Genomic DNA, 23,359 nt, shown 5'->3' on the forward strand with positions numbered 1-23,359 from the left:
AATCGTCTCTTGTTAATTAATTAACTTCAAATAACTTAAATAATTGATTAAAAATATACTTACTCTTTAGGCATCTCTACATGTTGCGTAAGTTCTTCGCGCAACTTCGCTAACTCCCTTTGTAGCTCTTCTTGATGACTTCTTTTCAAGGCTTCAACGACAGTGGCTGTTGCTTGCGTTTCCTCGGCTAAAACCCTTTCTTTTTCGGCCTTTAACTTCTCAATTTCTTTTTGCTGCTTGCGAGTTAGTTCCATAAACTCTTGCCTATGGCATCTATCAACAACTTGCAATCCCTTTTCGCACAACCCTTTCAAATCTTCCATCTCCGTTTGATATTTTTGTAACACGGCTTCCCCAATAAATTCTACTCTTTTCTCACTAAGGTTGATTTTTTCTTCGTACGCCTCTTTCAAACTGGTAAGTTGTTGGTCAAATTGGTCCTTTAAGACTTGGGCCTGATTCTGCGTGGTTTTTAGATCCTGTTTCAGTTTGGCTACTTCTTCTCGGTCGCTGTTTTTCTCCATTTCCCTCATTAGCGTCAATTCCGCGATTCTATCACGCATCTCTTCGCGGTGTTCTTCTCGCTCCCTCTCTAATGATGACGCTAACTCCATTTGATGTCTTTCAGATAAAATTTCCATTCTCCGATGCAATTCCCTGCATCTCTCGCACGGTACACCACCTTGCCCCATTCTTCGTTGACAAGCCCGTAAATCGGTTTGCAAACGACAGACCTGTTTTTGTAAATCGCGGCAAGTGGCGCAGGGTTCGAGTTTACGTTGTTCCTCTTCATCCTCCAGGCACTGTATCTTGCGTTTCATTTGGGATATTTCTTTCGTCTTCTTTTTCAAATCGTGAGAGACGCATATGAGGTTCTTTGCTAATATTTGCAAAGACCACCGGGCAACAAAGGACTCAATAAGGTTTAAAATTGCCGAGTGTAAGTTGAATTTACTGTCTATTTCCGAAGTGTCTCCAACACCGAGATGGCTAAGGATGTAACTCATCAAACGTTCCAAAATTCCAACGACAGCTACGTTTTCAATGTCCTCTTTGACATCGTCCGAATCCAATTCCCCCATCTTCATATCCAAATCTTTTTTGAGCAAATTAAGTTCTGAATCGACCAGAATCATTATCTTATCTTTGGGCTTGTCACTATTGGTTTGGTCATCGAGAAACCCGTCTAAGAAACTTTCAGCGTTACCACGGACTTGATCCAATGGTATGGACGTGATGATTTTGTTATCATCATCCTCGTGGTGACTGCTAAAATCAGAATCCTTAACAGGAACCTCGCAATACGTTTTAGGAAGCAGAACTTCCTCGATCTTCCATTGTTTAAAGTTTTTCAAGTTTTCAATTACATTTTCCGAGTATTCGAAATAATTTTCCGCTGTCATATCTTCGCCCTTCACTAAAATCAACTCTTCCAATAAGTGAATTGAATTATCGTAATCAGAATCTAGTTTCAAATTTTGTTCAATAGCTTTGGCCAACTTCTTCAGCCTAATTTTGATAGACTCCGAGTTCTCCTCGGTTTTTGAGCTTCCGGGTCTTACTACGGAGTTCATAATCAAAACTGATTTGTGTAGGAGTGAAAGATAGGCCAAGGATGACGTCATTGATTCATCGCCACCTAACTGCGTTGATAAGAAATCCTCCAGAAGCTTTGCCGTGGAAATTTGATCATCTGGCAAGTTACCAATTGGAATTGAATCTTCAGCATCATTGGCCAGGTTCCTAACTGAACTCTGCAGCCAACCCAACAAGATATCCAACTTCTGCGATAAGACATTGAGACATTCCTCCAAATTTCCCGGTGGTTCCTCATCTGGTTCAATGGTATGCAAGTCAGACATACTCGTGGTCACTGAGAGACTACTCCAATTTTCGATAGCATCTTCCCCGGTACCAACCGTAGATCCGTTCTCGTCTAACCCGCCACCTTTGACTTGCAGACAGATTTTTGGTTTTTCTAACGGCAAAATAGGTGGGTTCATTGGTGTAGGAGACATTGTTTCCGTGGCTAATTCATTTGGGGGACTACTTGTTGTGCTGGAATTTAATTCCATGGCCGTAGCCGAGGCCGCGCTGACTTTACTATGAAGCGAGTGAAGCCTTAGCAACATTCCGGTAGCTGACGAATCAACAGAGTTGTTACTCTCTTGCGGTTTATCTTCCAAACCTTCCACACTAATATCCGATTGGTTTGTTCGTAGAGATGTCTCAATGGACCCAATTTTTTGTTCCAGCTCGCTCAATTTACCCTCAAATTCTTTCGATAAACTAACAGCTTCTTTTCCTTTTAGCGAACTGCGTCTCCTTTCCTGTCTAGCTTCTAATTTAGCTACTCTCTGTTTGGCTAACCTAAGAGAGCGCTCCGAGGCCGTCAACTTGGATGTTAAGTCATCGACCCTCGCCGTCATCAAGGACATGTGTGACTTGTGTAAATCATCAGCGTTTTTCATATCTTGTTTCAACTTGTAGCAATGGAGCTCCAAGTCGTCAAAGCTATCTTGGGACGCCTTCAAATCCTTTTTCAAACGTCGTATTTCATCTCTGGCCTTTTCCACCATTTGGGACAAATCTGAATCACTCGTTTTTGGTGAATTTACGTCATCAACGCCTGATAATTTGCATAAAATAGAGTCGAGTTTGGTGCAGACGCTTTTTATCTCCTTCCATTGAAGACTTAGTTCCATAATTGGTAACCTGATCTCGCCTTCGTTTTTAGCTTTCAAAGTTTCGCGAAGACGCGACAAAAATGATTTGCAATCCTTCATAAGTTTAAAGATATTTTCGACCAACGCGTCATTCGCGCAAACCAAAGACGAGTCAGCGTCCTTCTCTAACTCATTAGTGGTAAGAAAATTGTACTTTTGTAGTAAATTACGATAGCTACCGCTGGATTTCTCTCCAGAATTGCTATTTTCACATTGAGCTGCAGACGATACTAGCAAATTCTGCGAAGGGCTTTTTACAATAATTCCTTCTTTGGTCTCCGATTCATCAGGTACTATTGTCGCGTCAACTTCATCACCACCAGTAAAACTGGACGTACTGCCCAAATCTGACGATGATCTTAACTTCCTTCGGCTTCGAGACCTTGAAGATGACCTTGACCTCGCTTTCTGTTTGACCCGAGAGATAGCTGTTCTATTAACAGGAGGTGAAGGTGGTAGGGCTTTAGGCGACGAAGCCCTTTCAGCCAAATCATCCTCGTCAACAACAGAGAAATACTCCGAATGATCATCACTCGATGTTGAAGATGAGCAGTCCGGGATGTACACCCCTTCTTCTTTGTCTTCCTTCTCCGCTTCCAAATGAGACGCGAGTTTCTTATTTAACGACTCAATATCTTGAATGATTGTAGTTTCTCGATCCTCATCTTTGAAAACTGTCTTGGCTCTTAAGTTAGCAGCAGCCGCAATGGATCGAACCCAATCGGATCGGACTGCGGCCTTGGACGCGGCCAATATATGTTTCTTATTGTCCCAAGTAGTGATGGTAAACGCGTGATTGGTATCGGAAGCCAATTCTTGAACATCTTTCACTAAGCCTAAGTCTAACACGCCATCCATGATGCCCGATACTTCAGCCGACGGGTCACGAAAGTAACACAACATAGAGTTCTTTAGCACAAACCAGTGTTTGAACCATTCTTTATGGATACCATAACGGAATAGCCAACCATTTTTCTCAATGTGACCCTAAAGTAAGTTAAGAAAGGCACCTTTGTAAGTGGGTGACATTCTCTATGGGTACATCGCGTTAAGGTGACATTCTCTATGGGTATATCGCGTTAAGGTGACATATTCTATGGGTACGTCGCGTTAAGATGACATTCTCTATGGGTACGTCGCGTTAAGGTGACATTTTCTATGGGTACGTCGCGTTAAGGTGACATTTTCTATGGGCACGTCGCGTTAAGGTGACATTTTCTATGGGCACGTCGCGTTAAGGTGACATTTTCTATGGGCACGTCGCGTTAAGGTGACATTTTCTATGGGCACGTCGCGTTAAGGTGACATTTTCTATGGGCACGTCGCGTTAAGGTGACATTTTCTATGGGTAAGTCGTGTTAAGGTGACATTTTCTATGGGTAAGTCGCGTTAAGGTGACATTTTCTATGGGTAAGTCGCGTTAAGGTGACATTTTCTATGGGTACGTCGCGTTAAGGTGACATTTTCTATGGGTACGTCGCGTTAAGGTGACATTTTCTATTGGTACGTCGCGTTAAGGTGAAATTTTCTATGGGTACATCGCGTTAAGGTTATGTTACTTATGGGTAAATCGCGCTCCGTAGTCATACCAGAACAAATCTCCAAAAAGTTCGAGGTAATTACCCCATAAAACAAAAACAAATGAAAAAACTCACATCTTTGGCTTCAATTTGAACTTCTGGACCAGGCAAAGAGGTATTAGGTAGGCAACCATCAGGATCCCCTCTTAACTACAAACCCAGAACAAAAAGAACTTAGCCAAAACCTATATAAAAACGTAACGTAATCTAATTTCATTGCAAAATCACTCACCAAGGATGAATTCAATTCCTTGTCCTTCCGCAAACTATTATTCCTCGACAATGAAGACCCCCGTTTGGGTGTACTACTTCCTGTAACATTCTGAAAACTAACTTCATCCTCTCCACTAGCCCTAATCTTCCGATTGAAGGAATGTCTTCTAATAAGCAACGGCGAGTTCATGGGACTGGCCTTTTTACTACCGCTGGAATGTTCCCCTAACAGCGCGTCCCTCGACGTTGAATGCTTCTTAGTAGATTGTTCCGCATTTGTTCTATGATCCTTGAGCAACTCCTGCCCCGAACTGGCGTGTCGCCTGCGATGTCCAATAAGGAGTGAGCCGCCATCAGTTTTTTCTTTTCCGAAATACGAAGGTAAGTTTTCCAAATGAGCAAAATTTGGATTGTCACTAGTTAGGAAATAGAGCGGATTTTGGTGACAATTGGAAGCCCATTCTTGATTGTCAATGATATTAGCTTCGTGTTGAATGTTTCTCATTCGCGAGGTACTTCCGGAACTAACTGAAGTACTTGTTACGTTCGATGGTGATGGTATCATCTTGGCCACACCGTCAGATCGGCTTCGTTGGCTTCTCAAACCTCGACTTTCTCGTTTAACGTAACGTCTACTTCTGGATAAGTTCTTATCCGTCTCGGGTTGAACCGCCTTATCGGTATTCTTAGACACATTATCCAATTTGTTCTCTTTCGGTGTTGGTACGACATTTTCGCGTTCTTGAGTAACGTCAGACACTATCTTCTTGGGTGGTAAACTCGTCAATGAGCTAATTATCAGGTTGTTCAAGTTTTCAATTTCCTCCGATTTGTTATTGTCGGTGGTAATGGGTTGAAGTTTATTCGAGCTTGGCGACGCTTGATTCGTGTTAAGGACTTCTTTATGTTCTTTCGATTCAATACTGGTTAATTCAGGCGTCACCAATGGACGCCATTCTATCTCAACTCCCGGGGATAAATGCTTGTTGTTTATATTATTATTGTTGCTTATCGTTTCGTTAAAATTGTTCGTAACATCGGTTGGGATTTTCTTCAAAAATAAAAAACCAAAGAATTGTTTTTGTAAATTTGGTAGTTAGTGTTTGAAAGAGTATATAATTGAAGGGTCACAAAAATTTGTTTGAAAACATTAATGTGACATCCTAAAATCATGAGTGACCAGGAAAAATAGAGGGCGCACAACGAATCTTCATTATGTAAAGGATGAAACTTCGCGACGTGGGAGGGTACTACCGTAAGCTTTCGATGCTTCGACCATGACGACATGATACAACAAGGTCCCCTCATATTTTTAAGTATCAATGCAGTATAATAATAATTTCTTGTGCCACTTCTATAATTTAATGTAGTAACGTTTGACCTCGTGGTTTGACAATATACTAATGCATCCCCCATCATCCCTTTAACGGGACTGTCTTATTTGAAATGCGCCATAGGCGTGGTTCAAAGAAACTTAGTTCGTTTCATTTCGAAAACTACCACTTTGGAGAATTAGCTCTGCAATTTCGCGTAAAACAAGGATTAGGTGTCTAGTCCCTTTCCATGTCGAGTTTTTGGATCTTGCCGTCACGTGGCCAATATAAGAACATTATTAAACTAGCCCTTGGGACCAGTGACCCCCAGTGTCCGAAATAATAAACTGATCTCCCCTTAGTTTTCCTATAGATTTCCAATTAATATACTGGTCCCAAGGACCCATTACCCCCCACTTCTTGGATTTATAAATTAGTCCAAGCAATAAACTGGTTTTGGAGCATAGGAAGTGTGCTATTTCCCATACTGTTACGTGGTACCTGTGACGTAATTCAATTCATTTTACCCACCCGCCGATGCCTTCTTCAGAGTCCCTTTAAAGTTGACCCATAATATGGTACCAGGGATATATTTAATTTTAGAAGTAGGAATGGAGAACAGAGTAATGTGGGCCCCCTTCCCGGGACGGAGGGGGGAGGGTATGAAACAGGAGGCGGGGTCATAGCGACAGAGGTAAAAAAGGAATTACGTTTTTTTCGCCGCCTCTATCAGCAACGTCATCAAAACGTCAGCCAATAGGATAATTTAAACTTTTCGTTACGTGTTGGAGGGGGGGGGGGGCTCTATACTGGGCTATGAGTCGGAATAACTGAAGTAAATACTAACCGTTCTCCATTCCTACTTCTAAAATTAAATCTATCCCTGATGGTACTATAAACATATATAGCTAAAACAGTTGGGAATTGAACTTCGGATCGTTTAGGAATTTAAAACAAGAGAGATATTATAATTGTTTGCACGTAAAGTTTGATATTTCAAAAAGAAAAGAAAGTGTTTCTTACTTCTGGCAAATCAGTTAAAGCGTTGTTAATATTATTGTTGTTGTTGTTAACGGTTGTGGGTATTGGAAAAGTCGCAATTCGTTTGAGTCTCCCACGTACAGTGCCGTGCGAGTAATGAGACAGTAAATCATACCACCTACAAAACAATTTTAAAACAAATTAGAAACAAAAATGCGGCGGTAAAAAACCCACACAAGCGATACCATATAAGAATATGAAATGACGCTTGTAAAAACATTAAGCCTATAAACTAGAAGTTATCAATTTACGATATTATAAACACACGCCTATAAATCATTTTCAACCGGGTGCCTCGTGTATGATAAGTCTGTAGCTTTATAAATTCATAAACCAAAATTTCGCGAATTTCTAGAAATATTTCAACAATTTCCCTTGGATTTTTTGATTTTGTTTGAAAGATTTCTTGAATTCATCAGAGATCACTCGATCCTCTCTTCAATTTCGCGAAAAAATCAGTGATTTCGTTATTTCCAATTTAATTTCGCAAAGTCATGAGAGATTTCGTTGTGTCCCCTTTATTTTCGCGAATTCATAGAAGATTTCTTTGTGTCCCCTTTATTTTCGCGAATTCATAAGAGATTTCTTTGTGTCCCCTTTATTTTCGCGAATTCATAAGAGATTTCTTTGTGTCCCCTTTATTTTCGCGAATTCATAAGAGATTTCGTTGTGTCCCCTTTAATTTCGCGAAGTCATAAGAGATTTCGTTGTGTCCCCTTTAATTTCGCGAAGTTATAAGAGATTTCGTTGTGTCCCCTTTAATTTCGCGAAGTTATAAGAGATTTCGTTGTGTCCCCTTTAATTTCGTGAATTTATAAGAAATTCGATGATTTCCTCTTTAATCTCGCGAATTCATAGATTTGATGATTCCTTCTTTCAATTCGCAGTTCGTGATTCAGTGTGAATAGGGAGCAAACAGCTGGCTGGGGGAAGAGATAGTCTGACGTCACGCAGCCCCCCTCTGGTTGGCATTTTTGCACGTAGAATACTGTTTCCAACCGTTAGGGGGGATGAAACTCCAGTAAGAGATAGAAGTAAAACCATTAAAAAAATCACGAATTAGATAAAAACAATCTTATCATCCTTTTAATATCCACAAATAAAATAAAATTAAAAAGCTTTAACTTTATAAAACTTCGGGCTGCAGAAATGTATCTTGAATACTTCGGATTATTATATATTTGAAAAAAACTGTGAGAATAAAAGTAAGAAAAAGCCAAAATAATAAAAAAAATTAGATTCGTACGGCTTCGATTCGTATTAAATTTCAGTATAAAAAATATACATAGATAAGAAAATTAAAAAAAAAAACCTGTATTACATATGTAACTTTCTTTGCCTAAAAAAGAAACATTATGAAAAACTCATTTTATTATCTGTGTGGTCCATTCCCCCTCCCGCCAATTGAAAAAACTTTAATAAATGGAACGTCTAAAGGCCTCTTCAGACTAAAGTAAAATCCTACATCCCCACTGAGCAGACGACTTAAAACGATTCAAATAATATTTGCCCATGACTAAAATGGCAATAACAATAAGCAGGGAGAAATGATGTAAGATGGAGTGGACATGATGATGGGTGACCTGCGGCTCCGTAACTCTCCCAGCGTACCTTGCGAAAGGCTATACCCTTCGGTAGACGATTGTTAAGTGCTGCCACGTAGCGCCATTGCATTTGTATGAGAACTAACTTTTATTTTTAAGAAGTTACGATTCCGTACTGTACGTTCCTACCTAAGTGCTGAGGATGCTGGGAGAACTTGGGTGCCGTTCCGTAGGTGGGGGTCGGTATGGGGGTTACCACCCCATCCCTATCTCCTTCAAACTCCAAGAATCCCTTAAGTTCTAAACATTTCATCATATTATCGTCTGCTAAAGCTTAGATAACTCGATCAGGCGCCAGTAACTTAGGCATGATCGAGTGAGCTATGGCTAAAGAAAATGCGCTAAAGAGGTGGGGCCATCTCGGCAGACACTGCCCAACGAACTTGAAAATTTTCAAACTAAACCCGCGAGAATTTTACGTAGTCGTCTAATTCCGCGAGCAAATACACTTCACCGACGTGAAGGTAACAATTTACTCTTGTCTGAAAGGGCCTTTACAAATTTAAAGTGTAGAGTTGTAGCTAAGGTAACCTTTTTTGAAAAAAAAGGTTATGAAGGGAAAAAACGCAGCGCACCCTTATCTTAAACACTCGAAATATTGTCAAATGCGCAATTTTATTTCGGTATAGGAAATTAAGGAAAATAAAACTAATCAGTAAATCCGAAAATAGTATTATCGAATAAACTTGGGTCATATTTTAGGTTTTCGCAAACATAATGTTATCTAAATTACGTACCTAAAAGTCAATTAAAAAAAGATAAGGAATAAATAGAGAGATCGGACAGTTTTGAACATTCAGTGAAATTTTTAAATCTTTTCAATAGACTATTCAATTGACTAAATTGGAAAATGGACTGCAAAATTAACCGAGTGTAGTACTTCAATTCTCGCTTGTCGTTCTCGAACTAGTTATCTCGAGCTGTAAGTCTCTATCATTACGAAGTATAGGTAGTGTCATACTTATCATGTAACACATCTTATAAATTTATGGCTGTATGTATTCCAGATTAGGGTATATAAAATAGTCTAAAATCTTTCAAGACGAACATTATATCACCACAAATATGATGAAATCCACAAAAAAATCATAATTTCCCCAGCTCTATATTGATTACAACAGGAATAGATTCAATCTTAGAAGTAGGAATAGAGAACGGTTAGTATTTACTTCAGCCCGAGTCATAGCCCAGTTTAGAGCCCCTCCTTCCAACACGTAACAAAAAGTTTAAATTATCTTATTGGCCCACTTAAACTACGTTTTGATGACGTTGCTGCCGGGGACGGCGAAAAATACGTAATTCCATTACCCGCCTCTTCTTTCATACCCCCCCCCCCCGTCCCGTGGAAGGGTGTCCGGGACTTTGACGCGCGCCCACATTACTCTGTTCTCCATTCCTACCCCTAATATTAAATCTATCGCTGGTACAATGTTATGTTGCCTTAATCTTTTCTAAGGTTAAATTAAAATCCCTTTACAAGCGTCCTTTCCCTCAAATCGAAGTCGTCTTAAGATTTATGCCTAGTTGAAGAATGGGTAATTGAGTTTAAAGATGAAGGGGGAACGTACGTTCTTTTTCTTTCCGCGATTGCGTCGTCGAGTGAATTTTTGTAGCAACAAACCAAGAAGATGGGTTGGGGGGAGAGAGCAGGGGGAATATAAATCAGATTAAGAGACGCGTGTTAGGGCAATAAAAGGTGAAGGCAACCTAATAAGACTTCTCTTACATCAAGATAAAATTATCCCGCTCTCTGTCTCTCTCGCTCTCTTCAATCTTCTCATGCAGCTATAGAGACCTTTCAGTTAAACGAGTAGTACGTCAGAGGCCTTTAAGTCTTACCCCTGTTCTGGCAGCCATATTGGTGGTTTCAAGCCAATATGGTCGTCCATATTATCTCACAAATCATAGCCCCTCCCCAAACTGAAAGCTCTCTCTTAGTCTCTATACGTGAATTTGGAGGAAAAAAGAAATTACATTTTTTCTTTTCTTCTTAATTTTATTCTCTCAAATTTCCTCTCAGGGGAATCTCCCAGATTCTTAAACAAAAATTATTCTTTCATCTTTAAGATTCTTATTTCTTTTTAAAGAGAAAGTGTTGCGACTTCCATCCCAACATAAGAGTTTGTGATAATTCCTGATATCACATCGGCGGACTGAAACACCGATCTAAATCCCTAACTTATTTGTGTGTCTTTATTTCAATAACGAAGAATCTCCAAATGCAATCATCAATATTTTCTTTAATTACTGTATTGTCTTATCAAATCATACTTAAATCAAGATATCATTACAATAATTTTCCTTGAAAACACGTCCGTTTAACTAAAGTTTCTAAGTCTTTCTTTTACAACCTCTCTCGGCAGAGTCGGTTTGCGATCTATATTGTCCGATGGTAACAAACGCTCTTTCTCCATCAAGAGTCCAAAGCGATCTACTCATGCTTTGCTTCTGCTAGTTTTAACACAAAGTTCAAGTTTTTACCCTTATTGTTGTTACCAAGCGAGCGCTCCCCAAAATTCGTCACTCCTAAGTTTTATGACTTTACAGAGCCAGAGGGCCTTTTAACACACTAGTAACAAAAACCATCCGTCGAACCTTTCAAATGCATTACTATAGCCTTTACAATAGTACAGTATTTCTTAGCAATTACAAGCCGTGCTCTACGACAGTTCTTATTTTGGTTTAGAGTACAATGTTATTCTTTAAAGTCTTTACATATAAAACATATCAAACATAAGTATTCACTATAAGTAAACCTTTACTTAACCTTAACTAAGCTAAATTCGGACCATAAAAACCCATAACTTCTGCTTATGGGAAAAAAGGTCCTGGGAAAACCCCAGTGGGGAAAACCATTAATTCAATTATTATTTAAGTATAAATGACCAGGCTTGTTTTGGATCGCCGGATTCAACACTCCCCGCCGAAATACATCTCTGTATTTCCTACAATTAAGCGATCCAACAACTTAGTTTTAATTGACTCAACATGCCTTCATTTGAATTTCTCATGTTTTTCTATTTAAATAACTCAACTTTACTATTTTAATTTACTTATTTCTTAACTTATTTTAAATTTCTTGAAAAGACTACATTTAAATTTACATTTCTTCATTTAAGTTTATCATTTAATTTTAATTGATTTCTGTTACTGAATTTGAAGTAACTCGACTCATTTTGTTTAGCGAAACAGCTTTTATAGGTTATTCTACATCTGTTCAAAGATTGGTTCCCCTTCTTTTACAATGAGAAGAAACCAACCTTCACCCTATGCTGGGGCAAAGCCTCTCGGTAGCGTGGGGACAAACTTCCTCAAATTTTTAGTAGGAGTTTTTAGTTAGGAGAACTAAGTATCCCACGCTCCGATCGCTACCCTTAAGTTACAAAGTTCAACCATAAATATTTTAACATGGATGTGTAAAGAGAAACTTATTGTGTTATTTTAGTCTTTTGACAATATAAGATTGCCCTCTTATTTTTTCTTTTATTTTGCTTTACTTTTAACTTTTAACAGTGCACGTGCAAGTCATTATACCCAGCTGAATCTTTCAACTGTCCTATCCAAGCTAACTAGTTTTATTACTTTGTTTTTCATGGGAACCGATCCCTTTGGTCAAAGATTATTTTTAAAGCAGTTAAAGTTATTTTCTTACAAAATATCCAAACTTAAAACTATTTATACAGTTTTCAACATAATTAACATATTTTCAAACTACAGTTTATACATCATGCAAATTTTAGTCTTTTAGCAGTTTTTAGGTGGTAGCACTTGTAGTACCAGAGGTATAATTGAAACGTTGCTTCTGTGAGCAGTGTTCTTCCCCTTTGTTTGAGGCGGCGATGCCCCTTTTTCTTTTACTCAAGAATGTTATGAGCTGACTACTGCATTACTGCAAGAACTCTTAAATATCTTTCCAAAAATTAATACTTTTTTACAGTGTTTCGTTCATAAGACCAACTAATCATCAACCTTTGTCTCAGAACGTATCAACCTTTTACTTATTTGAAACAAGTTATACTAATGAACCAAATTGTTACTTTTCAATGAAATAACTCTTAATTTGAATCAAATAACCCTTAATTTGAACTCTATTTATAAACCATTGAATTTTCTCCTTCCTCAGGGAGATACAACTCCTCTCCTTTCTCAGGGAGATACAACTCTTCTCCTTTCTCAGGGAGATACAACTCTTCTCCTTTCTCAGGGAGATACAACTTTATATGAACCTTTATGCATATTTCCCAATAAACTACTACAACGAGCCATGTCAGGTGGTCAAGGAAGTGGGAAAAGGAAGCGCCATGAAAAAAGAGGCACCAAAGAAAGTAGGAATGCCACCATCCACGTCGTTCATCCCTTCACACCAGGGACACCAACTTATAATATCCCCTTTAAACCACCATTTTAGTAGCACTTAAAGTGCAACGACTTTTACCAGTATCAATGTTATTGTACCAAATTTACTTAACCATTTTTCACCAAATACTCATGTTATGGAATCACCTTATAAGTGTTACTTTTTAACCAACACAAATATATCTTTTACACTTTTTACAAATACCAACATTACCTTTTACAAATAGTAATTTTACCTTTTACCAAACAACCTACTTAACTGCAATAACGATTGGACAAAGTCAGCCAGGGACTCGCGAAGGGACCACCACAAGGGAATATCCAAACTTCGGTCTGTACACCTGTTAATCACTCGTCGACGCCGTTCGAAATAAATCTTACAGCGCCGCTCGTGTCGTGAATGCACTACTAAGTCTATCGAAATCGCCAACTAATAAGCGTCGCCTTTTTCTTAGGTACGCCCCGATCAGGTCTTAAGAATGCCCATGTGCAACTCTTTTATCTTGGCTAACCCTTTTATCCATTTAGGAAAAGGTTCGTGCTCAATTAAGAGCTTTTTTTATGTCCTTTCATGGACTTTGTCTATGTCCTTTCATGGACTTTGTTTAACGCCCGTTCTGGGACGTGGGAGGGGATACCCGGCTAGGGTATTTACTTTTTGTCGCTCTTTCTGGAACGATACTAAATTCGCCCATTCTGGGGCATCTAATTTTTTACCGTGGCCACGCCATCATACACTCTCTCTTTCACAACAAGCCAAGACCGACCTATCGGTAATAAACCCTTATACCAAGCTCAACCAGAGCACTACTTTAACCAAGCTCAACCAGAGCACTACTTTAACCAAGCTCAACCAGAGCACTTTTTTAACCAAGCTCAACCAGAGCACTTTTTTAACCAAGCTCAACCAGAGCACTTTTTTAACCAAGCTCAACCAGAGCACTTTTTTAACCAAGCTCAACCAGAGCACTTTTTTAACCAAGCTCAACCAGAGCACTTTTTTAACCAAGCTCAACCAGAGCACTTTTTTAACCAAGCTCAACCAGAGCACTTTTTTAACCAAGCTCAACCAGAGCACTTTTTTAACCAAGCTCAACCAGAGCACTTTTTTAACCAAGCTCAACCAGAGCACTTTTTTAACCAAGCTCAACCAGAGCACTTTTTTAACCAAGCTCAACCAGAGCACTTTTTTTTATCTTAGCTCAAAAACCCAGAGCACCTTTTTATCTTACGACAACTTAGTGTCAAACCTTTATTTTCTCTTAATAAGTATTTTTCTACGAACCCAACTTCATTGCGAAGTGCGAATCAATTTTATCAACCTGAAGTTAACGGTTGTTCGTTGCTTCGACTGCATATAGTTGCATCCAACCTTGAGAAGGACCACTCCTTTAGCTTCTGTAGACTCTGATGTCTTTGGGCTGGGACTCCTTCATCCCGCTCCATATCGCTCCCCGCCGCTGGACTTCTTGCGGCACGTTCACGTTCCCTTTCGGTCTGGTATCGGCAAAAAAAGCATCCAACGTGGAGTTGACTTGGGACCACAATTTTCGAAGTTCTCGAACCAAGTCCAATTTTCACAAAATTGTCCAATTAACGTAATTTTTCCCGAGCACGTAATGAGTCCCGGGTACGTAATTAGTCCCGAGCACGTAATTAGTCCCGGGTTTCGGCACCATTTTATGTTGCGACTTCCATCCCAACATAAGAGTTTGTGATAATTCCTGATATCACATCGGCGGACTGAAACACCGATCTAAATCCCTAACTTATTTGTGTGTCTTTATTTCAATAACGAAGAATCTCCAAATGCAATCATCAATATTTTCTTTAATTACTGTATTGTCTTATCAAATCATACTTAAATCAAGATATCATTACAATAATTTTCCTTGAAAACACGTCCGTTTAACTAAAGTTTCTAAGTCTTTCTTTTACAACCTCTCTCGGCAGAGTCGGTTTGCGATCTATATTGTCCGATGGTAACAAACGCTCTTTCTCCATCAAGAGTCCAAAGCGATCTACTCATGCTTTGCTTCTGCTAGTTTTAACACAAAGTTCAAGTTTTTACCCTTATTGTTGTTACCAAGCGAGCGCTCCCCAAAATTCGTCACTCCTAAGTTTTATGACTTTACAGAGCCAGAGGGCCTTTTAACACACTAGTAACAAAAACCATCCGTCGAACCTTTCAAATGCATTACTATAGCCTTTACAATAGTACAGTATTTCTTAGCAATTACAAGCCGTGCTCTACGACAGTTCTTATTTTGGTTTAGAGTACAATGTTATTCTTTAAAGTCTTTACATATAAAACATATCAAACATAAGTATTCACTATAAGTAAACCTTTACTTAACCTTAACTAAGCTAAATTCGGACCATAAAAACCCATAACTTCTGCTTATGGGAAAAAAGGTCCTGGGAAAACCCCAGTGGGGAAAACCATTAATTCAATTATTATTTAAGTATAAATGACCAGGCTTGTTTTGGATCGCCGGATTCAACAGAAAGTGGCGTACGCAATTTTTCTGAGAATGATGACATATTGTTTTAATTTAAACAAATGGCACTAGCAGGGAGTCCAGTCAATTGAATTGCTTGTAGGAAAAATATGAATTTTTTACCCTGAATTACAGCATTTTATACGAGAAAAAAAATGTGTTTTTATAGGAAAATATGGGAATAAAAATTGCTCTTATATAATACTATTTTGACTTAAACTATGCAGAACAATCTCAAAAAATAAATAAATAAATAAATAAATAAATAAATAAAGGGGAACTTGATTAAAATATAATATATAAAAAACCCTGAGCGAGCTCCGCAATTTCGGTATCTAGTCATAAAAGAGCTAAATTTTAATAAATTTGATACTTAAAAACATAAAATTACGGTATGATATAACCGGGTTGCCACGGAGTTTTCAGAACCAAATTCCCTGACTTTCCAGGTTTTCCCTGACCTTTTCAGCGATTTTCCCTGACCTTTTTAGGCCGAATGCGTTAATGTTTACAGCGCGTTTTAAGTGCTTATAATTAAATAAACCCTCTACAGTAAGTTTTCCAATGTATTTGTTGTACCAAAATGATTAAGAAACATTTTAACTATAAATAACAGTCTAAGAGATTTTTTTAAAGGCGTTTACTTTACAAAAACAATTCTAGACATTTTTAAGGATTACTCTAAGAGTTTTCTGTGTTAAGAGCTGATGAGGAGTAACTTTCATCCCAAGAAATTTTACCCACTAAAATCAAATTCCCTGACCTTTTCGGCCCATTTTTAAATTCCCTGACTTTTCCAGGTTTTCCAGGTACTGTGGCAGTAATTTATACCTAGGGCACTAACTGATTTATTTTAAGATTTGCTAATTGATTCCAAAAGTTAATTTGCTCGATCAGCAGTTGTTAATTAATTCTTAGCTAATTAAGAATTATCTCCAATTTTGTATACTATAATCAATTCTGAACCTTATAAATTTTTAACGAAAAATAAAAAAAAAATATATTTTATATATAGGATTTCATCGCAATTATAGGACCTCTGGAGGTCCTGCATATTGACCTCTAACAACATGGCAATGGCATCCAAATTCCACAAGTTCCTTAGTAAAATAATTCTCCCATCTTTAGAGAAAAAAATGACGCAATTTCTCAGAACTATGACGTTATACGGTTCATTAAAACATTAAGGGGCCATACGTAAAACACCCCTATCACAACATCCTTAAGGTGTCCCTTATAGCAAAATGTGACAGAAATCACATTTAAACTCAACATCGATTTCCCACAGAACCATCCCACTATATTTTGGGGTAATACCATGGTAATAACACCAATTTTGGAAGACACCATCTAACAAAACATTAATTTATATCGTGTCAACCTCCCTTTTAATAAAATAAATTATAATAAAAAGGGGGAAATGAAGAAATCTCATCAAGAAAAATGAAAAATAAAAAATGAAGAAAACTCGGCGTCAGATCATCGACGCTTCCTTAAGTTTAATAAAAGTTGATTTTCTAGCGGCCCTTAACTTAAACAACATCAACATTAAAGAAAGGTAAAGGGAGATTTTTCGACATGGACCGGGAAGGTAAGGTGGGGGAAGGTTCTAATTCGTTTTGGGAAAGAAAACGACGAAACAACTATGTACACGGGGAAAGAAAAAAAGGCGAGATTTTTGAACGACCAAGTTACCCAAGTAACGTAACCGAAATTTCGAGTTAAACTGGTATACGGCGAACTCATTTTTAAACCGAAAGCGGCAGCAGCCTAAGACCAAGAAGTTCTTACTCTTAGGGGTTTTTGCCCAAAAATTACGATGAACCGCAGGGGGAATAAAATAAAGAGAGGGAATATATACTTGTTGCGTCAGAGCAATAATGCGACAACTACAATTTTCGAAAATATGATTTGTTTTTGAATTATATTTGAAGTATAAAAGGGATACTACAAATTGGGATTTTTCTTCTTTTTTAATCGAGAGGGGTATAAAATAATGGGTATGTCAATTGGAACCATGTTTCTATCTACAATATTAAAGAAGATATATAAGCAATTAAGTTTCCGTAAGGGATACTGGGCGTTAGGCTTCGCTCCCTATTGGACAAAATGTCAGCTTGTACTACTAGTCGTCAAATACAGGTCGTTTCCGGTGCTTCGCGGGAAGCGTAACGCGTAGTGTTCATTAAGCGCCATTGCGGAAACTTAATTGCTCGTATCTTCTTTGATATTGTAGATAACAACATGGTTTTTGGTGTAATAACTACGGAAGTGGTTATTTTTAGTTGGACCAACCCATTCAGTGCAAACTTAGTACTTGCTCAAGTCTCACAAATTTCCCTGAATTTTACTAAAAATGTATAAATTTCCCTTGACTTTTACTGAAAGTTATAATTTCCCGGACTTTTTCTAAAAATTATAAATTTCCATGACCTTTCCCCGTCTTTTACTAAAAATTATGAATTTCCCCCAGTTTTCCCAGAATTTTACTAAAAATTATAAATTTCCCCCAGTTTTCCCAGAATTTTACTAAAAATTATAAATTTCCCCCAGTTTTCCCAGAATTTTACTAAAAATTATAAATTTCCCCCAGTTTTCCCAGAATTTTACTAAAAATTATAAATTTCCCCCAGTTTTCCCAGAATTTTACTAAAAATTATAAATTTCCCCCAGTTTTCCCAGAATTTTACTAAAAATTATAAATTTCCCCCAGTTTTCCCAGAATTTTACTAAAAATTATAAATTTCCCCCAGTTTTCCCAGAATTTTACTAAAAATTGTAATTTCCCCCAGTTTTCCCAGAATTTTACTAAAAATTATAAATTTCCCCCAGTTTTCCCAGAATTTTACTAAAAATTATAAATTTCCCCCAGTTTTCCCAGAATTTTACTAAAAATTATAAATTTCCCCCAGTTTTCCCAGAATTTTACTAAAAATTATAAATTTCCCCCAGTTTTCCCAGAATTTTACTAAAAATTATAAATTTCCTCCAGTTTTCCCAGAATTTTACTAAAAAAAACTAATTTTAGTCGCTTTTACTAAAAATCATAAATTTCCCTGAGTTTTCCCTGACTTTCACTAAAAATTATAAATTTCCCCCAGTTTTCCCAGAATATTACTAAAAATTATAAATTTCCTCCAGTTTTCCCAGAATTTTACTAAAAATTATAAATTTCCTCCAGTTTTCCCAGAATTTTACTAAAAATTATAAATTTCCTCCAGTTTTCCCAGAATTTTACTAAAAATTATAAATTTCCTCCAGTTTTCCCAGAATTTTACTAAAAATTATAAATTTCCTCCAGTTTTCCCAGAATTTTACTAAAAATTATAAATTTACTCCAGTTTTCCCAGAATTTTACTAAAAATTATAAATTTACTCCAGTTTTCCCAGAATTTTACTAAAAATTATAAATTTCCTCCAGTTTTCCCAGAATTTTACTAAAAATTATAAATTTCCTCCAGTTTTCCCAGAATTTTACTAAAAAAAAAAAAATAATAATTTTCGTCGCTTTTACTAAAAATCATAAATTTCCCTGAGTTTTCACTAAAAATTATAAATTTCCCCGAGTTCCCCTCGACTTCTACTGAAAAAAAATAATAAATACCCTGAGCTTTCCCTTACTTTTACTAAAAATCATAAATTTCCCTGAATATACCCTTTTCTATGTTTGTACCAACACTAGAAAACATCCCTTTAAATGCAAGAAAGCGGGAAACAGCTTTCTTTAGCCCCTTTAGCCAAAAAAAAAAAAATAAAATCCAATATCCGTCTTTAATGAAAATCAGTCAAAACTCGAGTTACATAGTTTTAGCGATAAATTAGTGAAATAAACTTTAGTTGGAAGAAGGTAAAATTGTAAAAATGTGGACGTTTTCTTCATTCAATGCAGTGGGTAGCTTCAGTAAGGTAATTTAAAGGGGGAAAAATAAAAACTATATAAAAACAGGTTTTTTTTTTCACTTGTTCCTCTCCGCTCTTTAAGGGGTAGTGAGTGACTGCTCAAGATCAAGAATCGAAAACTTCGAATGTTAAAATTCTTCCCAAATTTTTTATATCATAACTAGCATCAAAAGCAACTCGTAGGTGCATTATTATTTCGTTTGGGCCGCCATTTTTCAAAGATGGCGGAGGGCGGATTTAAGGCATAAAGTTTGTCTATACGATATCAAGAACGGATTCATGTTGATAAGAACATAGGGCATTAGCTTTATCCTATGGTACCATCCTCGCATACTTGGTTGAGAAGATTCGTCTGCTAATATTTATGTCACGTGTCTAAAAGCATACATTTTTATAATCTATATAGTTGCTGCAGACCGTCATAGATGGCGGAATGAAGTGACGCGAACCTACACCAAGTATGCTAGGACGGGGACAGAATATCTCGTGCCCTATGTTCTTATGAGCATTAATCAGTTCTTGACGATATAGGGAACCAGTATACTGAATATTAAAGAAATCGGTTGAAATGTACAGACGTTACTAAATTAAGGCTATTTACATTTCAGGCCGACATTTTTCAAGATGGCGGCGGATTTGTAAAATCTTTCTTAACACTTGCCTACTACAGTAAGGACCCTGTAAAACTTCAGTATTAATGAAAGGAGTTATATAAACAGTACCAATTTTCGCGCATTGATTCAACTATATCCCTTTAAGCTATAGGCTGGTATAAAGAATGACGTTGAAAAAGTCTTGAGAACCATCATTAGGAGGCGCATGGTAGTGAACCCCAAAATTCCCCTACAGTGTCTCCATCTATCATCCTACCTTTAAAGGGCCTTTTACACGATATATCATAAGTTCATAACTTATAAGATAAGTTATGAACTTATGGATATATTTCTAAAGATACTAAGTTCAATCGCAAAGACAGTAAAACGATAAAAAAGGTTTGATTAAACCAAATTTTTAGATTAGTCTAATCTAATTTAATTTTCTTACAAATTAATTAAGGAAAAATAATATTTTTGAAAGAGTTAAATAATTAATATAGATAATTGAAGTAAATTTCTTAAAATAATCGAGATTTAATCGATAATTAAGTGGACAATCCGAATAAACCCTCCTTCAATTTCAACGGAATCAAATAATGGAATTAAGCAGCTCAAAAAAATAATTTAAAACAAACCAAAAAATAAAAATAAAATATTTAATAATATTTGCAAAGAATTCAATCAAACTTGATTAATTTACCGCAATTGCATTTATGTCAATTTCCCTTTAAAATAGTTGTAAAATGCCCTGGGATGTAAGAGAGAGGAGATACAAGCACTTAATAGGAGCAAAAGTTTATAGATAAAGCCAAAAAGTATACTTCTTTCACAGTTCCCAGTATTGACTGTAGACGCCATGTAAAATACGAAGCAAACGACCCTCCTTTCAACCCCTACACGAACCAACAAATCAGAGAAGAGGTCTAAGATTTAAAGAAAATAGCACTCTATGGTGGCGTTGTTCCAAACGTTATTTCTTGACTACATTAGGAGCCGATTCACGCGTGTTCCTTGTGCTACGGTCCTGAATGTAATTATAGGCAGATGGGGGTTGACACTATTCTGAGGAGGAGGAGGTGAAGATAAAGGGGGCGTTTCTCATATTACACATCGCGAGCACGCATCAATGAAGGACACTTTTTGATTATGATATGAACCTTTGATAAAAGCGAAGTAATACTTAAGGAGACAGATATTTATTCCCCCCTCTTCCCTCTCTGAGGTGGAGTAGAAGGCAAAGGGGGCGTTTCTGATATTACACATCGCGAGCAAGCAAAATAAAGTACACTTTTTGATTTTAGCTATAAACCTTTGATAGAAGCGAAGTAATACTTAAGGAGACAGATATTCATTTGTCCCCCCCCTCTCTGCCCTCTCTCTTCGACAGAAACCACTAAACTTTTTAAGTTCCCGCTAAGTAAAAAAAAAAAAAAAAAAAAAAAAAAAACTTAGCAAATTCCTGAAGCGCTTCTAGCGATACCCACCTTGTCCTAATGTCACTTCCCAAAATTTAAAAAAAAAAAAAAAAAAAAAAATTATTTCTCTTCTATTTTGAAGGTGCATCGAGTTTGGTGATGCTATTATTTTAGTTTACTAGGGATACTTAAGGCGGTAGCCTTTTCCTGATTTGTAAAAAAGAGAGGCTCAAATATATTTACGAGAGTTACTTTAGATTTAAGCTTGTTAAGGATATTACGAAATTGCTGTAAGGTCATTCACCAAATCTTAATTTAAAGCGATTTTTTAAGTACTTAAGAGTAACAGTGTTTTTGTAAATAAAATCACGGGGTGATAATTAGAGATGTGGGAAACAACCACTGCCGAAGCTGGTAAGCTTACAAGAGTACGGGCTCAAATCTGAAGTATAATAGAGCAGATTAGCAGATAAAAAACCCTCCATGTTTCGCTTAGATTACTTTTTTCTTGGCAAAATCATTGCTAATTGAGAGCGCCCTTGACTTATTTTGTGGTGTATTCTGTTACCAATTATTTATCACGCGCATTCCGTTACCCAATTATTTATCACGCGCATTCCGTTACCCAATTATTTATCACGCGCATTCCGTTACCCAATTATTTATCACGCGCATTCCGTTACCCAATTATTTATCACGCGCATTCCGTTACCCAATTATTTATCACGCGCATTCCGTTACCCAATTATTTATCACGCGCATTCCGTTACCCAATTATTTATCACGCGCATTCCGTTACCCAATTATTTATCACGCGCATTCCGTTACCCAATTATTTATCACGAGCAATCCCGTTACCCAATTATTTATCACGAGCAATCCCGTTACCCAATTATTTATCACGAGCAATCCCGTTACCCAATTATTTATCACGAGCAATCCCGTTACCCAATTATTTATCACGAGCAATCCCGTTACCCAATTATTTATCACGAGCAATCCCGTTACCCAATTATTTATCACGAGCATTCCCGTTAATCAATTATTTTCAAGCTCATTCAGTTGACAATTTGGAAAGCGCGCATTACAGTGTCAATATTTTCAAAAGCATATTGTTGCAACATAAATAATAATAAACCTGACCCTAGCTTCCACTGACCAAGAGAGGTCAGAAAAGGGGCTGAAGTCCAGGGTGGGAAATAAGGATTTTTTATAACTGGACATTGGGCCAGCGATCCCCCTGGCTTGAAATAAATAAACTGGTCCATGACCATTGACCAGGACGCGTCGTCTGCTAAACTTAAGAAGTGGATAATTAAAATGTCTGGACTCTGGCTACCCTTGAATTTTCTTAATTCACTGACCCCCCCCCCCTCCGATTTAATTTTTTCGGCCAAAAAAAAAGGATACCAAAATGGCGACAGGGGGCGGAGCTATGTCTGAAAACATAGTATTCAGCCAAATCTTCATTAATTTAGGTTCGCATTCCTACATTTGTTATTAATTTTCACAGGAAAAATTAATAACAAATAGAGAAAAAAAAATGCGCAGTTTCACAATCTCTTTAAAGGACCCATTTAAATCCTTGTAAACCTTGCCGGCGGGCTTTTAATATAAAAAATATATAATAATAAAAAAGTTGTCGCTATCCCCGAGTTAGTTATGAAATTAAATAAAAGTGTTAGCTGAGAGAGACTCGAGGCGGACATCTTCCGAGATGAAAAAAAGGGTTCAAGATAATAATGGATGATAAGAAGACGCCCCAATGTAGTTTCAAAACCATTATCCCCCTTCATTAAGGCTTCTTCAAATCTGAACGAAACAAAGTTTCCTCATCACAAAATAAACTCGAAGTTAAGAAATGCCACAAGCAGTTCTTTCTGACTCTTCCTGATTTAGTGAGCGCCAGAAATGCTGAAGCCTAAGACAAGTTGTTCGGATCGACTGAGATTTATTATTCGATTTTATTTCGATATTTTGAAGGCACGTGCAATCGATACAGAATTCTGAATTTGGTTCTACAGATCGATCATGTGTGATGAATTCATTTCTTGAACCATCATATTAAATTTATTGGAATGTGATCATTTGGGCATCTATGGCATCGATTGAAA

At 37.2% G+C, this 23,359-nt stretch overlaps 1 protein-coding gene across 1 annotated transcript in view; it reads right to left on the reverse strand.

Moving 5' to 3' along the window:
* Positions 1–23,359, reverse strand: part of osp (myosin phosphatase Rho interacting protein outspread) — a 67,836-nt gene that overhangs the window by 4,041 nt on the left and 40,436 nt on the right. Inside the window, exons 5-8 of the mRNA XM_089835365.1 lie at positions 6,856–6,991; positions 4,539–5,570; positions 4,382–4,456; positions 64–3,713 (exon numbers count right to left, since the gene is read on the reverse strand). Coding sequence (XP_089691491.1) covers positions 64–3,713; positions 4,382–4,456; positions 4,539–5,570; positions 6,856–6,991 — 4,893 coding nt within the window. The remainder of the gene's footprint in view (positions 1–63; positions 3,714–4,381; positions 4,457–4,538; positions 5,571–6,855; positions 6,992–23,359) is intronic.

The sequence above is a fragment of the Phalangium opilio genome, unplaced genomic scaffold, assembly GCF_054372755.1.
Source record: "Phalangium opilio isolate 3A_F unplaced genomic scaffold, DU_Popi_V2 ptg000041l_1, whole genome shotgun sequence".
Taxonomy (NCBI): domain Eukaryota; kingdom Metazoa; phylum Arthropoda; class Arachnida; order Opiliones; family Phalangiidae; genus Phalangium; species Phalangium opilio.